At 45.0% G+C, this 23,247-nt stretch overlaps 1 protein-coding gene across 4 annotated transcripts in view; it reads right to left on the bottom strand.

The window, feature by feature from the left end:
* The window catches only part of ZNF827 (zinc finger protein 827), a 100,911-nt gene extending 79,246 nt beyond the window's left edge, over positions 1-21,665 (bottom strand). For 3 of the 4 annotated variants that reach the window (XM_072334355.1, XM_072334356.1, XM_072334358.1), the window contains exon 1: positions 21,308-21,665. In XM_072334355.1, coding sequence (XP_072190456.1) covers positions 21,308-21,350 — 43 coding nt within the window. In that variant the 5' untranslated portion in view covers positions 21,351-21,665. The remainder of the gene's footprint in view (positions 1-21,307) is intronic. The other variant, XM_072334354.1, reaches the window with a different exon arrangement.
* Between the last annotated feature and the right edge of the window lie 1,582 nt (positions 21,666-23,247).

The following is a 23,247-nucleotide window of genomic DNA, read 5'->3' as shown; positions in this document are numbered from 1 at the left end:
CATTATAAAGTGGCAGCACATTCAGGAAGAGAATTCAGCCCCACCAGGTCTCTGTTTTAGTTCTGCAACAGTCAATCAACTGTTGATTTATATACTCCAGCCCTTTAAAACTGGAGTACATAAGGATGCTCTCTTCCTCCAGTCAAAATGAGTAAGTACCACTGGCAAAGAAACCTTGAAATTTGTCAGAGCGGTTGCTAGTCACCCTGGGCAGAACAGTTTCACAGAAATACAGAAAGTAGAAGCCATGCTGGAGAAGATCCAGGATAAAATTAGAGAAGAGGAACTTGAAGTCCTCACTGTTAACAGAATATTCAATGAGAACAATCAGCCACAGAAATATCATGGCGGAATTTAGTACAGACCAGAAAACAAAATGAAGGTGCTAAGAACTGAACATAGTAAATATTTTCAGATGAATTATGTGCATTGTGTATCATTCTAGCAATGAAAAAAAATGATTACAAGAGATCACTCAGAATTATCACCTAACTTTCTAACTCATGCTATCTCATATTCACAGAAATTCTTGCTAATTAAACAACCAGATAGTACCAAAAGCAATATTGACAAGCTTTAAAATGGCAGCCATACCTGGGAAGTCTATTCTGGTGCATTTTATAGAAATCATTCCACCCAGTTCGATACGAACTACCTTTTTTGTATTCAAGGTGTCTTTTCAAGCATTTCAATTTAAAAAAAAATAAATAAAAATTTATAAGTCTATTTGTCATTTCTTTGGTCTTAACAAATTGTGGGTTCCCACAACCAGCAGATTATGTGGATGTTCAGTCTGTAGAACTACTTCATGGAAGCTGGTGCACTGTGCACAAACATACCCAAAGCTCCATCTCTAAAATGCATTTACAGTCACATCTGATTGGGCAATACATCCGGAGCAGTAGCACTGTTGATTTTCCCAAGGGGATGCTTGCAAGAAAATCATGATTCTAATAAAGACACAAAGGCCTGCCTTAACTTCTTTTATTACATCAACAGCAGCAAATAAAACTTAGAAGTCGCAGTTACATAAACAGTCATGTGCTAGAATGCCCTCAGTCCCCTATTTTCCCTTCATCATTTCTGTGACCTATAATAGGTAAGCAGCACAGTAAGTCACTGTCCTCTTTCAACAGAATTTCTGGCTCGCTCACTTATCAACGGGATGATTATTCAACTCTTGACCTCATCACAAAATGGTTTAGCAGTGTTGCTGGTGCTTGAACCAAATTTCTCTACTGCAGGCTGACCCAGAGAGAGCAGCACAGCTGCAAGAAGGAACTGCCAAAAAGAGATAACTCTTCTGTTCTGTCCTTCACCCCTGTGTTTAAGATGTGTGAAAATATTCACACAATTAGATAGGAAAAGAAGCCCTAGGTAGAGCTCTCTATTTCATCTCCACATCTTCTAAAATAATGATTTTCCTAACTGGAGGGAAGGAGAACAGGGAAAAAGCAAGGCACAGCCTTTAAAGACAGGACATATATCCTCTGCTTTCATCCCTAACTTAAAGTGAGTTTAAAAAAATATACTTGCAAGAAATATTTCAGAATACTCACCTAGCAATTTCTCCAGCACTTGTTCTAAAAATATAAAATAAGACAAAAAAAAGGCTCCAAGATGAAAAAGATTAGAGGAAGACAAGTTAATTACCTCATAGTAACTGGAACTGTTCAGGATGCTTTGCCCTTATGCACAAACAACAGTGAGTGTGCAGAAATCCAGGCTTCCCAACAGTTCTCCAGTTTGACAGAAAGTCAAAATGCACAGCACTACTTCCTTTCAGGGACAGAACCCAGCTGTTATGGACTCCAAGGAAGGAGGGAGGCAGGAAAAATTACTGAAAAAGCTCATCAGAGCCAACATAAAACTACCTTTATTTCCTTTCCCTCAAAGGAGAAGGATTTTGTCATAGATGGGAATCAGACACTTACCTTTTATTTTCAGGCTAATGTCCTAAAATAAGTGTGTCAAATGGGGTTTCATTACCTGCCAAAAAAGATCCTTCTGTTACTAGCTAGGTATCCACGAAAAAAGACAGAAATAGATGGTTTCTCCTGAGGTGAGCTGTCACTACTTAACGAAGGCTCTCTGGTCTATTGACAAACCACAAAACAGGACATTGTAGTGGTAGCAAGTCTGATCTTTGCAAAAACATCGAGTTCTTCAGAAGATTACTGCTAGTTCATCTTACCTCTAAGACTGACGATTCTCTTGCTCTAGGTGAGAGATTATATTTATAAACTGCAGGATCTGGTTTGAGAAGTGTTGCTTCCAACAGGATTCAAAGATGCAAACACCAAATCAACAGGCACTGCCTCATAGTTCAGTCAGACTACACTGCGTTAAGATGACAAAGCCTTATGACTGACAGAAATGGCAGTCCTGTGCCCACTCTTATATTTGCTCAGTTCTTTATCCGACTGCTTGGTGAGCCAATTTCAACTCACTTAAATCTGGCAGAAAAGAACTCAGTCTGCCAAGAAGCTGGAATAAAACTTATGTGCATGAGGCAGGAATGGGGAAGCAGAACTGGAGCTGGTGGCCTTAAAGCAGTTATACTAGACAATAACTTGAGTCACATCTTCCCTGAGGTCTTTTGCAGTACAAAACACATCACATTTTGTCAAGAAAAAACACCAGGGAATCTCCCTCCCATCACAAATCATCACAGTGTACTCCTACGCTTCCCAGAGAGAACCTGGTCCTTGTGAGAATTATGGTCACGGCCGTCAGTTTCATGAAGACTGCTTGAGATGTCCTACCTGGGACCCATCAAAGATTATCCTAATACTAGTTAAAAACATTTATCCCTAGAACTGCGCTGCAACGTGTTCATGAGAGAAGAAAAAGCCTTCAAGACCTGAATATTTTAACAGTAAAGCCTAGTAATCAGAAAACCCTGAGAAGTATGTGGGCAGAGCAACATGTCTTACACTGTCAACATGTAACAATAATACATGTATGTAGAATACATGTATAACTATGGATATGTAATATTTGTGTCCTTGCAATTTAAAATGACTTTATGTTAGCTGGATTTTCCCCGCTCTCTGAAGCTCACTGAGCTGAAGCACTCAAGGTGTGCGCACAAAACAGAATGGAACACTCTTGGCTTCAAAAGAACCTTTTTAAAGGACCATTTCTCAAGCTGTACCCCCAAATAAGAGCTTTCATTCATTGACCTTACCAAAGCCTAGAACTCCTGGAGAGACTGCCGACAAAAACAGTTGATTTTGATGAATGAGGTTTCTAGAAGAAACAAAAACTCCTGAAGACAGCTTACTCTGCAAAGGCTTTGTTAGTAGCCCCAAGACAGATTCTTGAAGCACACAAACTGTCAGTCTAACAACAGAAAATCATGTTCCCTACAAAACGTATTTTACGGTACCTATGTTCTTATTGTAATGCTTTTACAGAGACGAAGCAAAATACCCCAGCCAGCCTTACTGAAAAGGTTCTTCCACAGGCCCTCGTCAACATCCTGTAATAACACACGGTTGAGTGTAAACACACCTTTCATAAAGCTAGAGATCGTGATCACACTGATTTATACACTGAAGGAACATGGCCAACTGAAAACCTGAAGTCTACACATTAAAATATCTGAGGAATACATCTCTTCGGTCTGATGAAAAAGAGATTGTGTATCACAATCAAGCATTTGCTATTTTATAGCAAAATAAACCCTTCTTTAGCCACCAGTTTCTGAGTCAGATTCAAAAGCCCCTCAATTAAGAAACTGAGGCTTCCCGCATCTTTTAAAGCCAGCTACAATACCAGAGTTACAGAATATTACAAATGTGAGGACAAATTAAATATGCAGGAGAACAACTGTTATTCCATGGCTGTATTTGAAAAGGGGATCAACTTTAATGATCTTTGATGGTTCAAGTGGTCCATGTGCAAGCCTACACAGAGGCATTTCTCGCACCTGGAGTGGCAGCCTACCATTTATTTCAGCACACATTTACCTCAGTGAGCTCACTTACACACTAAGTTCAGCACAGTGATTACAAATTTTACTTTTCCTTAATTATAAGTAAGTTTTAAAATTCCCTGCAATTATTTCCAGTTGGTAAAAATTCATTTGCTTGTTCATTTGTTTTGCTCTAGATAGATGTTTACAGCAATACGCTGTATCAGTGAGAAACTACTGAATACCAAAAGGCAATTTACATGCAGAAACATCCAAAATAAGAGGAGTTAAACATTATTCTTAATGCTTTTATTATTCTTAGCATATAAAGAGTCAAGGCCTGCCACACCAGCCTACCTCAGAAAGATCAAATTATTGTGGGAGATAATTACATGAATGCCAAATGGTCAGTATAGGAATCCATAATATTTTATAGCCATCATTGAATGAAAATTAACTCCATGAGTAAGATGGGATTTTATTCTTTTGGCAGGTTCTGAATGAAATGTTGTTGTTTTTTTTTTAAACCGATTATTACACGCAAAACTAGAACCTGCAGGAAGCTTTGTTACTCATTTCCAAATAAATCATAGAATCATAGAATGGCCTGAGTTGAATAAATATATGATAACATATAATAAATATAATAAATACATGATTTGTAGTAGTCCGATTCCAGAATATAGTCTTCTGTTGTATTTTTGAGGCTGAAGACACCACAATCAAGATACAGTTTTTTCCTGACTAGATGTGAGGCTGCAGTTACCCTTACCTCACAAAAGAAAAGAGAGAGAAGGAGGGAATACAACAGTCAGACTAAGTAATCACCATTAGCTCAAGCACTAAAATACATCTGCATTCTCAAATCTACCAGCATACAATTTTGTTTAGGTGTTATGAAAGACAAAATCCATTCACTTGGACTTTTCTGCTTGAGAAATGGAAGGATCATTCTACGTTATTAAGATATCTAGAAGAAAGAAAGAAAAAAAAAGATAACAACAACCTCAGTTCATTATATAGACAAGACATCAAGAAAGGGGAGTGAAACACAGGAATGATCATAGAACCAGCCAATAACTTGACATATGACCCAGAACAAAAAGCTCAGAAACAGAGGAATTTTATGTATTTTCAAGGAGATTAACTTCTGCCTTGCATAGCAGAAACAAGACCAGCAGAATTTCTTTCTGCATGCCATGTGATGCCTTTTTGGTGCTGTGGTGATCAATCTCCAAGAAAAAGACTACACATAACACAGAGTTTAGAAGACCTATCTTCTGACTGGATGGCTTGAGGCATCTAGCCTGCCCATGATAAGGTGTGAGATGGCATAGCTAAGTCAGAGGGACAGAGTGCTAATGGGCCCTTCAACCTGTTGCCCTGAGACATGCTGTAGAATTGCAACACACTTGAAATCTTACAACAATGAGTCAGGGACCACTGAGGTAACAGGAGAAGGCAGCAGGGAAACTCAATAGCAGGGAAACTCAAGGGGAATGCTTCAAAGGAATTAAGGAATTATCCTCCAAGGTGACAAGGCCAGATAACCAGCTGAAGTGTTTCTACACCAACACGTGCAACTTGGGAAACAAACAGGAGGCGCAGGAAGCCATCGTGCTACTAGAAAACCACGACATAGTTGCCATCACTGAAACCTGGGAGGATTCCCATGACTGGAATGTAGCTATCGATGGCTAGAAGCTGTTCAGGAAGCAGAGACAAAGAAGGATGAGAGGAGGAATTGTCCTCTAGATTTAGAAAGAAATTGAGTTGTCCCTGCAGAATGGACACAAACAAGTTGAAAGCTTGTGTACGGGTAAGAGACTGTGGTAACTAAAGGAGCCTTGTGGTTTGTGTCTCCTATAGACCACCTGATCAAGTGGAGCCTGTTCACGAAGCTTTCTTCCTCCAGCTACAGGAGGTGTTGCAATCTCAGGCTCTTGTCCTGCTAGAGGACTACAACCACCTTGACACTTGCTGTAAAAGTTGCACAGCAAGCAGTAGACAATCCAGGAAGCTCCTGGAATGTATTGAGGTTAACTTCTTGAGCCAAGTAATAGCCACGTCAGGGGAGATGCAAGACTGGACCTGTTGCTTGTCAGCGCAAGTGAACTGATTACTGATCAGTAACTTCAGGATTGGAGGCTGCCTGGGCTGTAAGGATCAGGAGTGGTGGAATTCACAATCCTGATGGATATCAAACAGACAAAGGGTAAAATCAGGATGCTTAATTTTAGGAAAGCCAAATTCCAGCTTTTCAGGGAGTTAGTGAATAAAACCTCCTGGGAAACTGTTCTCAAAGACAAGGGATTGGAGAAGAGATGACAAATCTTTAAGATATGCAGGAAGCGAGGAAAGGAGGACAAGAGACCAACATGGTTAAACCAGGGTCTTCTGGTCAAAATGGAAGAAGAAAATGCATAAGCTGTGGAAAAAGGGACAGGCAGCCTGGAAAGAATACAGAGATGCTGCTAGGCTGTGTAGGACTGGGGTCAGGAAGGCCAATGACTAACTGGAACTGGACTTGGCAAGGAATGCAAAGAACAAGAAAGACTTCTACAAGTACATCAACCAGAAAAGCAAAGTCTAAATTAGGTGTACTTCCCCTCTCTCCCTCGGTGAACATACAGGCAGGATGGTAACAACAGACAAGGAGAAGGTTGAGATACTCAACTTTTTTGCTTCAATTTTCACTGGCATCTGCAATTCACAATACCCCTCAAGCAGAAGGTTCAGAAGGTGGGGATTAGGGGAGCAATACACCTCCTGTTATAAGCAAAGATTAGGTTCATGACCACCGGAGGAACCTGAACATCCAGAAACCTATGGATCCTGAAGAGATGCATGCCAGAGTCCTGAGGGAACTGGTTGATGTAGTTACCAAACCACTGTCAATAGTATTTGAAAAGTCATGTCAGCCAGGTTAAGTCCCTGGTGACTGGGAAAAAAGGCAACGTCACAACCATTTTTAAGAGGGGTAGAAAGGACAACCCAAGTAACTACTGACCTGTCAGTCTCTCCACTGTGCTGGTAAAGATAATGAAACAGATCCTCTTGAAAGCTATGTTAAGGCACATGAAAGACAGGAAGCTGATACAAGACAACCGGCATGGCTTCATCAAGGGAAGTCCTGCCTGACCAACCAGTGGCCTATTACGAAGGCTTAACTGCATTACTGAACAAGGAAAGAATTACTGAGCTGGACTTCAGTAATGTCTTTGATACGATCCCCCAGAACATCCCTCTCTCTAAACTGGAAAGATATAGATTTGATAGGTAACTGCCCTATGGATAAGGAACCAGTTGTGAGATTGTACTGAGAAGGCATTAGTCAATGGCTCAACATCTGGATGTAGATCAGTGATGAGTACTGACCCTGGAATAGGTTGCCAGAGAGGTGATGGATGCCTTGCCTCTGCAAACATTCAAGATCAGGCTGGATGGGGCTCTGATCAGCCTGATCTACCTGTAGATGTCACAGTTTACTGCAGGGGAGTTGGACCAGATGACCTTTAAGGGTCCCTTCCAACTCTATGGGTTCTATGATCTCAAAGCAGTTGTATACCTTTTGGTTGTCAGTAGTATCCCACAAGGTTTTGGCAAAGAAGAAGAAAATATGGAAATGCACCCTTATGGGTGTCACCTTTAGGTAGCAAGCACTTCATGAGTATCTACAGCAGAACTGAAGTAGGACACTAAGTACAAATAGTACAGTTTCTCTAATCATAGTATGTAAGATCGAGGTGCTCGAAAGAGTTGGAAAGCTTTGCTTTCTATTCTTCATTTGACTTGGTAACAGATAAAACTCTATTCTGCATATCTGTGTCCTCCATTTTTGAAACACCTCTATAAACTGTCTGCTCTTATTCACTCAGTGCCTTCATCAGCTAACAATTCATCTTTATTAAGGCCTGCCTGCACTTGACCTGCCACCTCCCAGAACTGGCTGCAGTGACAGCTGTCTCAGTTCTTTACTGCAGCAGAGTGCATCTTCGTTGCCTGAAATGTATTGCAAGCCACAGCACAGACTTCACCCCAGCAACACAAAGCAGGCACAAAAATCTTTGCATGTTCCAAACAGTTTTGAGCAGACAAGAATAAAGAGTTTGGTTTGTGGTATATACTATTATAACATTGGTTTAGTCTTCAATATGCCAGCTCATTTTAGCACGGTTATTCATTTTAAACTAGCAAGATCACCACAATAACATGATTCTAGTCACCCTTAAAGTTGGAAAGGAAGTGCATGAGAAGCTGCAAGTGTCAATTCATCCCACAAAATGGGCTGACCAAAGTGAGGAAAGCGTTCAAGGATGCCACTTTGTTGCACACAAACAGTTCACCACAAAGATAAATAACTACAAGTCACAACAGTAATTTAGCATTATTGCTTACACACAGCGCTAAGTTTATGGAAAGTTCTCAAAATACCTGAAAGACTGAAAGTGATCTAGATGCACCAAGGAAAATCCACAAAGCACCTATGCTCTCAGCTGTGCTGTGGAGGGCAATTTCAAACTTTTCTAAGGAATAAACCATTGACCAAAAGGCTAATCGAGGCACGAAAGCCTCACTGGCTGATTACCTGCTCCTTCACCCATTCATTTTAAGAGGTGCCCTCATGTGTTGCACACACCATATAGAATCGGTACCCTTAAGCAATCCAGAGTAAATTTACCATAGCTACCACTATGCTGTAAGGAAAGAAAAAAAAAAAATCTGCTAAGGTTGATAAATCAGTGAATTATCTGCTTCCTTGACTCTTGTGTAGATTTTTTAACCTTACATTACTGGAACCAGTACATACAAGAAGACGATCTGTATATATTGCCAAAACCAACTCTTTAAATTAGCAGGAAATCCTTAATTACTACAAATAAGATTAAACAGTCTTATTAAATATATATATATATATATATTTCTGAACAGCAAAGCCATAGCTCCAGAAAATAAAGCTCCCCCACCATCATTACTTGAGGCCAATGACTCCACCTTTACTTCTGTCCTGCTTTCCAGTTCGATAAAGGGATTTGAAAATAGAATCATAGAATCCTTATAGTTGGAAGGGACCTTTAAAGGTCATCTAGTCCAACTCCATCACAATGAACAGATACATCCACAGCTCAATCAGGCTGCTTAGAGGCTCCTTTGGCCTAGCCTTGAATGTTTCCAGGGACAGGGCTTCCCCCTCATCTCGGGGCAACCTGCTTCAGTACCTCAGGACCCCCACTGTAAAAGACTTTTCATTATATCCAACCTAAATCTCCCCTCCTTAAGTTTGAAACCATTTCTTCTTGTCTCTCTCAGCCTTTTCTTGTAGGAGATGTGTTCTACCTCTCGGAAAATTTCTGTGGTCCTTCTCTGGACGTGCTCCAACAGGTCCATGATTCATTTGATGCAGCCCATGATATGGTTAATTTGCTGGGCTGCAAGGGCACGTTGCTGGCTCACGTCCAGCCTGCTATCCACCAATAACCCCAAGTCCTTTTTGGCAGGGTTCTGCTCAATCCTTTTGTCTCCCAGCTTGTATTGATAGTGGGGTCACTTGGACTCAAGTTGAACCTCAAGATGTTCTCCTGGGCCCACTGCTCAAGCCTGTCTAGGTCTCTCTGAATAGCATCTCAACCCTCAAGCACACTGACTGCACCCAGCAGCTTGGGGTTTCAAGACTGTCCAAAAAAACCCCCCAAATCAGTTCATATGTGTGAAACCATTTTCAGCTGATACAAATACACGACTCTCAAATTTTCTAATGGAATGTATAGAGCTGCAATCACATACATAACTAAAAAATCTGATCATGTCTCTGTACCAGACTTTCATAACCCCTACCTTAGCAGATAAAAATATATGCAGCCCAAGTCTATTTCTGTTCATTAAATTTGGCCCAGGCAAGCCAAGATGTTGGACATCCATGCACCTAATAAGCAAGGAAAGCATGGGAAAATCACAGAAGGCCACTGCTCTTGCCTAGAAGCAGTGAGCTCATTTAGGGCCAAAAGCGAACATCAAATCTACAGCAAGATGGATGCACATGTGATCTCAGGTAAAATTTCCCTTTCCATACCTCTTCTCTCACTAGTAATAGCAAGAGATTTCCAAAAAAGAACAGAAAATATCTGACTAAAGGCACAAGAGGCTGAAACCAAAATGAAAATGACTTTCTCTACGCACAGAAGCTATTAAGTACAGAGGACTACGTACCCATTCTATTTTACTTTTCAAAGACATAGTCAAGTTTTGAAATAGAGAAGGGGAGAACTCCCACCAGATATAGAAATGTACGCCCAGCAAAATTTCAGTACTCACGGAATGCTCTCCAGGAGGTTTTGAAATCACTGGGAAACAAACAAACAAAAAGTCATACAGCAACATTCAGCATGTACCTAGTCATTTCAACGAGCATGCTTTCTATTTTTTCAGCTTACCTCTACTTCCTCTGAGGGAAAATTGCTATCCACATGCGTGACTTGAGCCATCGGTGCCTTGGTTTACCTGAGAAACTGCTATATGCATCTTTCCTATGGTACATCTAATTCCAATACAAGCTCACTTTAAAGCCGACACTAATTTTTGTCAGACCATACTGAGGACAACAGGTTGGCTGGCTCCCCGACCTGCATTCCTATGTACTATACCAGTGCAAGAAAAGAGAAGGAAACAGTATTTCCTTGTCTCTCGTGCACAAGGTTGTTCTTGAGAGCACCTTCCTATGGCTAATCACTGCTGCAGTAAACAGAAATCCAGCAGACACTCATGTGAAAGAATACTCAGAGTCTCATAGAAAAACATGCTACTTCTAGTCTGCTTTCTGCATTACCACTGGCTCTAACGTCTCAAGCAAGGCCAACATTGTCTGGAATAATACAAATGGCACCATTAACTTCTTGTCTCCCAGGCGTTAAAGGCATAGGGTGTCATCTCTTCAACCAGTTCCAAATAACTTTTCGTTATATTCTGCAACCACTAGTAGTCTTTACTGATAAAGTAGCAGCACCACCAAAATGAACAAGGGATATTCCTCTACTTTCCGACATGCTTGAGAAGGCTGACCAGTCTCTGATGAGAAATTGTTGTTAAAACTACTGGGGAAGAAAAAAAGAAACAAAAAGGAAGAAATGAGTACTCCCAAAAGCTGGATGCTTCTTGTCTATAAACCATCCCACTGAGCCTCCAAACACTATCACAGACAACCCAGAAAGTTCCGTCACTGGAGTCTAGATCTCTTAGAAGCAAGAACTATTACAAGCAATGTAGTTCTTACATACACACTAGGAAAACTACAGGAAAAAAACAACAACGACAAGAAAAAGCAATCTTGCTTGTTGAAGGCAGGTTTTCATGTCCTGAGCACAAAATTAACCCAGTATGCTTCTAAGAAAGGAAGAAGAAAACAGTCTCTGTTGTACATTTTGACTTGTGCTCACTTTGACTTTTTGGTCAGCTCAGTATTTCCTTCTCTGACTACAAATAAGACAACTTGACAACAGCCCCAGTGGCAAAAGCCACTCAGCTGAGGAGAGTCACAACAGCTACATGCTCAGTAATCCAGATGCTTCTGTTCAGTCTAGATCCAGGAGCAAGTTTCCTCCTCCATGGCACTGTAAGTATATGGTAAAGGAGGAACACAGCACGAGCCTTTACAGTTCTCTGATTCTCTCTTGTGTTTTCCCTGTGCAATGAGAATCCCACCTGGGGAGGCCAAGACAACTTGCTCAATATTTGCACACACACACCCCCCTGCCCCCCAACAATGCATGGGCGATCGGAGCAAGTCTGCAAAGGTGGCCCACTGCTGATAAGAGGCAATAAGCTCTGGTTTTCAAAATTAAGTTAAATGGAACTCAGAAAAGTTATTTTAGATTATCATAAACACTGAATTTGGGAATGTTGTGACAGCAAATACTGTGAACTTTATTTATTTCCCTTTTATAAAGTACATTAAGAGAAAACCTCACGGTGACTATCTAAAACACTGACTCCTAGAAACACGCTGTTAAAATAGACTGAATTATCACTTTAGAACTCATTTATGAAGGCTGTTTGTCAGTAAAATCAAGGAAACAACGAAATCAATCAAAAAATGCCTATGTTACTACAATATGTAAACTGTAATAAAGACAATCAAGGAAGCCTCAGATCAAGCTGCTACAATGTCTTCAACTACCCCTATCATGTTTACAGCTCCCACCAAGGGGTCACAAAGTGGAAGCACACAAACGGCATGCATGTCAATGCTCAAGCACAGCAGGTGAGAACAGAGTACCTAATCTAACAAAGATCTCTTCTGTTTTTAACTAATTTCTGTTTATTTCTGGTATATGCAGATTCTCCAGATTTTTTTAATTATTATTTATTTATTTAGGTAAATAATGTGCCTCCCATTTGAAATTTTACTCTGCTCCATTACTCACCTGAGTGCTTTATGCACATTAGCTTTCTGATTGGCTCAGAAACAAAAGGCTTAGGGTTTAGATACCGAAATTATTCCTTCCTACAAATGCCACAAGAATCTTGTTCCCTATCATTTACTCCTTTCCTCTCTCCCAAAGTCAGATTAAAACACGGAAAATTATATTCTCTGTTTCTCTAATTCCCCCCACAAAGACGATATTACAGTATCTAAGGGAAGCTTCAAGAAATGTTTGTTTTGTCGTGCTGATTGCTACCAAAGACAGCTGCTTTCTTTGCCCCTGAGAGGATTGCTTGGGGTTAACAAGCAAAGCCAAACAAGAGAGGATTAGGAAGCTACTTGTAGGGGTAGGCTAACACACAGAAGCAGTTCTTCCCATGTAGAATAGGCACTCCCCACTCTTAGACACACTAAGGTCTGCCTCAACTTCCAACCTGAAGAAAAGTCAGTGGTCACTTAATTCTTGGGCAAGCACCAAATAAAAAATGAACCTTCCTCAAAACTTGTTTTATTTTAGGAGATTTAGGGTCCTGAGACAATCCCATTTTAGAAGAAACGATGGCTACGCAGGGCATGGACCATTTCTATATTCTGCTCAAAAATTCACCAAGATTCAGAGGAATGATGGAAGAGAAAGGGATGTTTCACATCTACTTCCAGTCCAGCATTACTGGATTACGGGATTTGATTTTTTTATTGGTTGAAGACTGTGGGCTTTACCAGTTTTTATGCAGGCCAGGAAATGCCTTCAAAGACAACAACTCTGATTCTCATGAGAGTATGTCAATACTAAATAACACAGTGCTACGTAGTGATATCTGAACCAGCCCGAGAATACCCAGAAGCATTATGGCTGAATTAACCTGAGTAGACTGCTGTGATAACTGCCTCCCGTACACAAGGTAGCTTTATTAGAGCTTGCTTTGTTATCTCAACGTCACATAGCACTGTGCAGGAAGACATATAAGCAATTATGGCGAGGTCCATTTATACCTTATGGACAATGTAAAAGTACCTCAAGGTGGGCAGAAGAGCCCCCTTCAGAGTTATTCTCTGTGCATAGAACTCCCTCCGGCAACACAGAATTGACAATAGGATTATGTCAGCCCTTCCCCTCCAGAACAAGGAGCAGGATGAGAGCCTGTGGGCAGCAGAAATTAGAGCAGCTCTAGGCTGTTATGCTTACACTGGTGCCTAAGAAGGGCTCCTCATGGCCTCAAAGTGCTAGAAATACAAAGGTAGAAAAGTGGAGATTCTGCTTCAAACATAGATGAAATGAGTCCTGAGGCACCAGCTGCGAGGTCTACATTTGACACAGCAGCCCAGAAGGGGAGTGATTCTGCCTGTGCTTCAGGAACGCAAGCTAACTCAAACAGCCACAACACCTGCTGCTAGCTGAATCCAGTTGCCCAATATTCTCTCTTTCCCTTACCTGCTCTTGACTGCATGATTATCTACTGTGGGTAGAACTGCTACTATTTTCATTTTTGAGAAATTACATTCATCTAAGATGAATTATTGTTGCTTATTTGTACTACACGAGTCAAAATGAAGTGGTTCGCAAAGAATTCCGGTTCATTCAGAAAGTCACACGAGGATCATCCATTAAGCAAAATTCACACTCGTTAAAACCGTCAAATTTTTTAAAAGCATTTTTCTAATTTGCCATTTATTTTTAAGAACTCAACAGAATTCCCACTTTTGCCCTAATACAACATCTTACAACCTCCAACAGGTATCAAGATCCAGGACACATCCAAAACACCCACTTAAAATAGGGAGCTATATTTCTAAAGTAAGTCTTTACCAGATCTTCTCCATTATAAAAACTTCCAGGTTAAAATTCTGTCCTCCTTGTTTAAGGCCACGCAGACAAATTCTGAGTACTTGCTCAGAAAGTCCTGTGCTAGCAGCAAAGACATTCAAGCAGCAAATCTCAGATGAGGGCCTGCAGTTATAAACCCTTCTTGAGGGAGGGAGTCTCCAGAAGTAAAACCATGCAGAACCTAAAGAGATGGTGACAGGAGCTGGCTTAGAGTTGTTCTGAATAATTGATTTCCATCCTAGTGAGTGTCCCAAACAGAAGAAGTGAAACAGTTCAAACGTATGGAACCTAACTCCACTTTCTCAAACTGTTGGTTAAGTCAAGCACCGCAAGACCTCTGCTGCATGGTAACCCTTCCATTTTCAATGCAACATATTTTGAGCAGCAGCTAAAGCTGTAGTCTTCCAAAACAACTTCTTTTGCTCGGTCTACCATACCAGCAGCATTAGTCATCCTTTCAGCCCCAATTTCCATTCCCATCACCTAAAAACTGAAAAGAATGAGGGAAATTACTGTTTATATGGTTCAGTTTTTCTCTCCTTACTACATACTTCTCAAAAAACAATCATAACCCTTCTACAATTCCCAGTTAATTGAATTTGGACTCTGTGTGAACCCTCAACATCTCTCTCAGCCTGCAAAATATAACAGGTTAGTTTGATTGTTAGGCTTATGCCATGGGGTTCTACTGTTCAGTGTAATTACACCACAAACATGAAATCCCTGGAAAGGCAGGAGAAACTTAAAGCAGTCGAGCTAACTACAAAGCCTACAGGCTCAGACCAAGCACACGCGTTGTCTAGGCCAAACGGAGTACCAGGTTGTAAACACTACTGAAGGCACATAAGGAGAAGAAAATTCATCTCTGGGAACATAACAGTTCCATAACTGTGACCCTGAGTTAGTCTCTGAAAACAAAAACTGAAAGAGAAGCTAAGAAGCTCTTCTGTGAATTTCTGGATACAAGTTACTGAATCCTGCATCGAAGTAGCCACAACTGTGGGCATGTACATGCGCAGGTGTGCAGAGTTATGCTGACTGTACCCTGCAACATGCCTCCTTTCAACTGAAGTCTGGATTAAGCCTGAGTTTTAGAATTCAAATTTAAATAATTGGGGGAAAAAAAAATCTTGGGGAAAGGATAAGTAACCTTCTTGAGGTTACCTTTCCTTCAGCCCATATTGAGCCACATCATCTACTGTTCTTTATAGAAACAACTTTAAAATATGAAATAAAAAGCCAGGGGGACAGAAAAAGAGAATCACTTGAAAACTGATGCCCATTACATACTGCTAGCTACTTTCAACTCCAGGACTTCTGCATATTGTTTTCATGAAGGGGGTTACACATATGGAAATTTAAATGATACACATCATAGTATCATGAAAAAATGGTATACCAGAAACCAGAACAAAACATTATTTAGAAGATAAATTCTTCAAGTATGACTCTGGAGTAGTTTAACAGCTCTAACAGTAAAAGGATTCCAGGCACAAGCCAAATTAGCTCTTCCTAACCATCTGAACTAATGTCCATATTATGATTTCTTTGCAACGTGAAAGAAAAAAGGTCGTCTATATGGTGCTTCATGACAAATCATATGCCTAGTAAAGCTTCATGTTAGAAACCCTTTTAACTTCCAAAAAGTCCTCTTTTGTAGGTCATGCTCTCATTATCTTGCTCTGGGATCTCGTCTGATTAAATTATGGGAAATTACTAATACTTCACTTTGAACAGCCAGCTCCTCCTGGCTCTTCTTTTTTTTGTTAAACTTAATTCTTCCTACTTCTGCCTTCTTACATATGAAAAAGACAACATTGCTATTACAGAGGCGAAGCTGTGCTCTTTCTTTGTCCATTTGAAAACTTAAAAATAAAGAAATGCATTCTGCCTACACGCTCTTACATTCCCCATTGCTCTACCAGTGGGTTTTCCTGTTTTGCCAACTAAACAGTCTGCATTTGTCTTTTATACTGTTTTATCCCTCTGCTCTCTCTGAAACTTAATTGACAAGACCTTAAACCGTAAGTAACTTAAGGCGCACAACATCAATTCTTTGTTAGCCCCATTCACACCTGAGTGCAATCTATTAATATTTTGTACCAGCAGACAACACTAAGAGCCTACCACTGCACGACTGCAGACACAGACCACTGAATGACTTTATACGAGTGACAGAGATTTCAGACGTCAGAAACCATCCCCGTAAAGAGAAAAGCTATTGCTGAAAAGTCCATAATGACTTTGCTATAAGGAGCGGGACAAAATAAGAACAGTGTTTTCAGACAGAGTAATGTGGATGCTACTCCATCCAACTGAATGCCGCTGTTCATTTAAAAGGTACATTATAGTACCACCAGGACAACTATGATAATAGCAATGAAATTATTAACCTAATCATACTAAGAATAATAATTTTCCCTACGTGGGCCCTCTTGCCAACAATGAGCTATATCACAATCCCTGCAGTGGTGAGAGGTTAAAAATAGTAAATAGAAAATATGTTAAAAGCTTCCCCTTGTACATGCAATGCCTGCTAGTAAGGTAATAAACACTATTAAGAGATTCCTGTTCCTGATAAAAGCTCTTTGTCTCAAAGGAAACGCTCAAATGCTGGTGAGAACTTTCTGACACTGGGCAGTCTTTTGAAAAACCCACCCCCAGGCCCTTCTCTTGCTGCCAGAAGGTAACGCGTAAAGCAAGCTGAAGAAATACAAAAGGAGGAAGCTTTAAACTCCTCTTAATTTGTCCCACTATCAGTATTTTCTTTACACTCTGATGATACAATCCAGTAATAAAAGACATATAATAAAAAGTTTCATCTTGTTTGAGGGTTGTTGGTTTTGTATAGAAACATTTGTAACCTTCAGCGCAGTATCTGGAATACCTAATACCAAACTTAACCTCAAAAGCAAGAAGAGTTAGGGTTCCTCATAACCACAAATCCAGCTTTTGATAGTTACATTAATATTATACCAGTGCTGTACCTCCATCTTCAGCAAAAGACAGAAGCAGTAGCTCATCCTTCAAAATTCTGAATACAGCTTCGAGTTGTCTGATGTAACAAACACAAGCTTGAGATAAATAGTACTGTGGCATTCATTCACAAACTGCATTGCACTCAAACTTTAGAGCCCGGACCAAACCTCAGGGAACACCGACTGCTATGTTTGAGACAATGCAGTGATCCAGATCCTAAACATCTACTCCCTGCCTCAAAACTTCCCAAAACTTGCAATTCTCAGGCTGATCTCTTCCATGTCACATTTGTAAGGTGAGGAACTCTGAGAAAAGGAAGTAACAGCATGAGGTAGGATAGAACATAAGGTGATCAGGATAACAAGAACAGAGGAAAATTGTATTTATGAATGCAGTTTTAAGTCTAACCTCATAGAAGCAGCTGAAAGGGGGAAGGGAGCACAAAAAAGCCCACCTATGACACACTATGGAACAAGTAAAGCTCCTCCAAACATTCCATTTAAAATGAATTGATTTGTCTGAGTTAGGTGCATCCAAAAGTAGCCACGAGACACACGTGCACTGAGTAAATTTTTAACTTATGAAGCTCTTTCAGCGCAAACTGAGGTGAGCTGCTCCAGTATTTTATTTGGATACGAAAGAGCCGCTGTCTATCCAAGAATTCCTGAAGTTCTGACCTCATTCACTCATACCTTAGATTAAAAGGGAAGCGCTTTCTCTTGTATTTTAGAATGTGAGTGAAGACTGTCCACTAGCATCCGCAACTAAAGATTTCAAACAGTTACACTTCTTTGCATGCAGAAGCTCCAGCTGCAATTCATGTTCTCAGTGGAGTTTCCTACTGCCCACCCACACAACTGAAAGCTGTGGGTGACCCTGCTGGGAGCAGGGGCCTTGACCAGACGACCTCCAAAGGACCCTTCCAAATTGAACTGTGTTGTAAACAACTCCACTAACTGCGAGCTCAACCTTAACTCTACCCCCTTAAGCAAATAGTATTAATGCATCTAATGAAATCAACTCTTATTCTCCTTCAGCTACCTAAGTGTCAGCATCTTGCAACTCACTTGAAACTAAGTTACACTGTTGTAATAGTCCATGGAGTCTCTAACCAACTCTTAGGCAGGTAACTTCTTCACCAGAGCAGGTGTTTTGGTGATGCCTTCTTCTTTGGGGAAATCACCTCGAAATTTGCAGCAGTTATCAAATGAAGCCAACAGACAGAAGTGTCAAATATACAGAAATATAAAATCAGGGTCCCGGCGGGCAGCAGCTGCATACTATCATACCATGTTCTTCAGATGCACGTCAGGGCACACAATTTATAAGAAATGAAATAAGGCCCGGAGATCCTGAAAACACCACTTTCTACCTGAGCTCCTGTAGAGTCCACAGGATCATACAGCAGCTTATTTATGCTCTCACCTTACTAAGCTGTTCAGTGTAACAATGCCTATTTGCTTTCCCAGCCACTGCAAGAGAATCCAAACCATCAGGAGGTGGTGCAGGATACCACACGCGCCAAAAGCAGGCACACAGGCACTAAGTGCACTGCAGAGCGCTCCTGCACCAGCAGCAACCAGTGGCACAGCTCCGGGCTAAAGCACAGTGCCAAACCCATCTGGGGCAGAGCTAAGGCTCAACACAACCTGAGCCATCTCCTTCTGGACGTGCACAGCACACTCTCTGCTCTATTGCTATTGTTAACATCTAAAAACAAAAAGTATACACAACCTAAAAAATAAATGGCTAAAACCTTCAGGAATTGCAGCAAAAATAAATATGTATTTTACACAGAATGTCCATTAAAGAAACACATCACAAAACCAAACAAAACAAAACCAGCCCCAAACCCACTATTTGCAGCACTTGCACACTGAGTGCAATGGGTTCCAGGCCATCCTCTGAACACACGGGGCTGCAGGCTGCATCCGTATTGCTACAATTCTTCCTTATTTACCCAACATCTTACTATCGTATTTTTGCTTTTAATTCAACTCAATCGGGCTGTGAGAGAAATGGAAATAAATACAACCCACTAAGAAGCAGCATTAGCGTGGGACACGGCAAGCGTGCTTCACACAGCAGGGAGAAAAAAAAAGAAGAAAAAAATCACCTCTTGTGGATTGAACTAAAAAATTCAGCTAAAAGAGCCGCAAACGAGGCCGTACGTGTAAGATACAAAATAAACACGGCGCCCGTTTCGCACAATGCAGCCGATTGTTCCTTCGCTCGGAGAAGGCCGCGACTTTTCCTGGCGCGGCGGTCAGGAGGTCGGGGCCGCGGCAAGCCCGAGGCGCAGCCCGCGGGCGGGGGCAGCGCAGCGCCGGAGCCGAGCCCGGCAGGCAGCGCACGGCAGCGCGAGCTAAAATGGAGCCCGGTCTGCGTGTCAGCCCGAGAGGCGGGCAGAGGGCAGCCGCGCGGGGCAGGGCAGGGGCAAGGTCAGCCGCCGCGCCGCCCGTGGGGCCCGCCCCGCCGCCTCCTCCGGGCCGAGGAAGCCCCCCCCACACACACATACACACCGCTCCCCCGCGTACTGAGGGCTCCGGGCGGCGGCGCCGCACCCCCCGCCCGCTCCCCCCAGGAGGCCCCCGCACCGCCGGGCGAGGCCTTGCGCTCCCGGGCTTGGCCCCTGCCCCCGCCCGCCGGGCGCTGCAGAGGCGGCGCCGCCGCCCCCGTGCCGGCCTCGCTGTGCGCGGGGAGCAGCGCACGGGGCCGCCGACTGCGGCGGGCGGAGCGCGGCAGGGCTGCACGGGGGCGAAAGGAGAGAGAAGGGATGAGGGGAAGGAGCAGGGAGCGCGTCCGGGGGAAAAATCGATTAAAAGCGCAACTCGAGCCTTCCTTAAACCAGCGGAAAGAAATCGGGGAGAGAAATACTCGCCGGGCTGCGAGTGCCGCCCCCCGGCCTGGCCCCCGTGCCGCTAAACGGAGGGTTCGGGGCAGCGGTGCCCCTATCGCTCGGAGCCGCACCGCGCCCCGCCCGCAGCGCCCCCCCCACCCGCCGGCAGCGGCAGCAGGGCCGGGGCCGCCGCGCTGAACTCCCGCTGACCGAGTCCTCGGCCCCGCCGTGCCCCCGGCCTCGCGCGGAGAGCGTGCTCAGGGCAGATGCGCCGGAGACGGTCAAATGACCCCCGGCAGCCGCCCCCTGCTCGCCTCGAGGCGACCCCGGGGCCAGGCAGGGGCAAGGTATTTTTAGGTCCCCTCCCCTCCGTCTCTCCCTCAATAGCTGCCGAGCGCTTAATGCGGGCGGGAGGAGGGGGGGGGGTTGCGGGGTGGGATGGAGGAGAGCGGGAGAAAAGTTAACTGTTTTGCAAAGAGGGGAGCAAATAGGAAGGAGGGGGCAGGGAGCGAGAAGCAGCGGGGCAGGGGGAGCCGCGTTGGGGATGTAAGCGTGTGCGTGCACGCGGGGTGCCCGCGGGCGGGAGCGGCGGGATGCACTTTAGCCCTGTGCTCTGCTGCTCGCGGCTGGGGCAGCGCCGCCGGAGTCCCCGCTTCGCCGCAGCCAGCGGCAGCCCCGAGCGCGCCGCCGCCTCTCCCCGCTCTGCGGGGACCTCGCCGCCACGGGCCGCCTCGCCGCCGCCCCCTCCCCCCCCCCGGTCCCGGCTCCCGTAGGGGCGGCTGCGGGGTCGCTGCGGTTGCCTCCCTCCCCCCACCCCCACCGGCCCCGGGGGGCCGTGCCCACCCATCCCGCCCGGCCCCCGCCGCAACCTTTAGCCGCGGACAGACCTCTCGGCCGGTTCCACCAGAGCCACCGGCAGCCGCTTCCCCGCTCGCCGCCCTCCCCTCCGGTGCGAGCCCCCCTCCCCACCCCGTTAACGGCACCCCCTCCCTCCGGCCCCGAAGAGAGCCCCACGCCGTCTCCCCCCCCCTCCCCCCCCAGCACAAATGCACAATCACGGGCGGGGGGAGGGAGGGGGAGGAAAGGGCGAGGGACGCTAAGAAAGAAGGGGGGAAAGGAGAGAGAGGAAAAATTAAAAGGGCACAAGGCTGTTCATCACCAACATGGCTGCCTGAGCTCAGACCTAAAAGAGGAATAACCCAGGCTGTGTCTTTGTCAGTTTCACCTCTGTAACCCTAAACTAATGCGCGAAACGGCGGAGGCGGCTGCAGAGAGGAAGGAGACGAGGAGAGGAGGAAGGAGAAAATGGCAAAAAGAGGGGGCACTTACGTGAAGAGAGGCGCTTGGGCTGCTCCTGCTTCCTCCTGGGCATTTTCCCCCTTTTTTCACATTCTCCTCCTCTGTTTAACGGGAGATCAAACACGAGCGGGAGGGGGGGGGGGGGCCGGGAGAGGGGGGGGGAGAGGTGGGGGCACGGACGGGCACAAAGCCGGGCCCCCCGGGGGAGCCGCCGGCCGGGGCGGGCTTTCCCTCTCCGCCGGGGGAAGCGAGGGCTGCAGCCGGCGTCCCCGGAGCCGCCGCGAAGGGCTCTCTCCCCCCGCGCTCCCTTTCTCCCTCCTCTCCCCCCCGAGCCGGCCGTGCACCTGGCTTGTCCCCGCTCGCCGCGTCCCCCGGCGGCCGGGGCCGCGCTCCCGGCGGGCGCCGTGCGGGGCCGAGGGCTGCGGTGGCAGCGCCGAGGGCTGCGCCCGCCGGCCCCTAACTGACACTAACGCGGGATCAAAGGGCAGCGGCGGCGGCGCTCGCGGCGCGCCCGCGGGCGGCGGGAGGCAGCGGGGACACGCGCACACACACAGAGCCCGGCGGGCGGGCACACGCGCGCGCACGCGGCAGAGCAAAGGGGAAGGTGCCCCCGTGCCCGGCGGGGCGCGCGGAGGATGCGCTGCCCCGGTCGCGCACCCATTCCTTGCTCGCGGAAAGAGAGGGAGGGGAAGGAAAGGAGGTGCGAGGGGCTCGGGCGTCCGCGCCGTAATGCCCTCGCCGAGCCGGTGGGAAAGGAAATAACGGCGGGCACGCGTTTTGGGAAAATTAAGGCGTTCTGTCATCCCGCGCTAGGAAAGCAAAACTGCGATAATGACCCCCCCGGCGTCGCTCGGGTCGGCTCGCTGCCCCTCCACGGAGCACGAGGGAAGATGGGCTCATTTTAACAGAACTTGAGCAGCGCGAGGGGGCGGCGGGAAGAAAAAGGATGCACAGCCGCGAGTCCAGGGAGTGCACCAAGTGGGCCAGAAGGGCCCGGGCAGGGCAGGGGGGCACGCTGCACGCATGTGGGACAGGTTTGGCAAGCAAAGATGAACCGGGCACGGACAGCACAGCTCCTGGAGGGGGGAGGGAGAAAGGAAACGGATCAGGTCACCTCTCATGGTTGGTTTCACTGCTACATGGCACTCCTACACGCACACTGCAACCTATGCTTCTGAAATGCGCCGTCCTGCTGTAACGCAGGTACGCACCCGCGAAGCTCCATCCTGAAGCAACACCGGGTGCATTACGAGCCCTGTACAGCAGCTTTCATTAACCAATACGTAACTTTCATTACTTCCCAACCACACGCGTCTCTTTAAAGACAGACATGAAGGTGAGGAAAAAAACAGAAAAGGGATTGGGTCCGACTGAAGCACAAAAGTACCCGGTGCAAGGGAAGCGTCCTTTGTGAGTCGCAGTCATTTGGATAGAAGTTCATGCAGAGGTTGTTAATGATTTAAACTCTGCAAGTTGTTACTCCAATTGAAGTCAAATGGTTTGAAGCGCGGCTGCTTCGTACAGCTCTCACTTTGTGTGGGGAAACTTTGAACTTAGCAGAATACATAATCAAAATCATGAGTCAGATGTTGCAAAACTAAAGAAGCGCATTCTTCTCCTGTGTATACCTATGAGACGCATCACTTTCTCGCATCAGATTTTATCCCAACTTCAGAACGCTTTCTAAATCAACAACTGCTGGGGAGAACACAGAGCAGCAGATAGGCAGCCCACCTGGTAAGCCGTTACTCTGTACGCTCAGTCACCTCACATTAGAAAGGCTCCACACAACAGCAGTCATTTTACAGCAAGGTTCCCTGCCCCACGTGGGGAAAAAAAAACCCAACATCCCTAAATAATATTTAAAAGATCACATGCACCAGAGAACCACACGCTCATTAACACACGTACCATTCCGGGGCTAAAAACCACTCGTACAGGTGACGCTTCTGAGAGAAAACACACAGCTG

This window comes from Excalfactoria chinensis, chromosome 4 (assembly GCF_039878825.1).
Source record: "Excalfactoria chinensis isolate bCotChi1 chromosome 4, bCotChi1.hap2, whole genome shotgun sequence".
Lineage (NCBI taxonomy): Eukaryota > Metazoa > Chordata > Aves > Galliformes > Phasianidae > Excalfactoria > Excalfactoria chinensis.
This window is presented reverse-complemented; position numbering and strand designations above follow the sequence as displayed.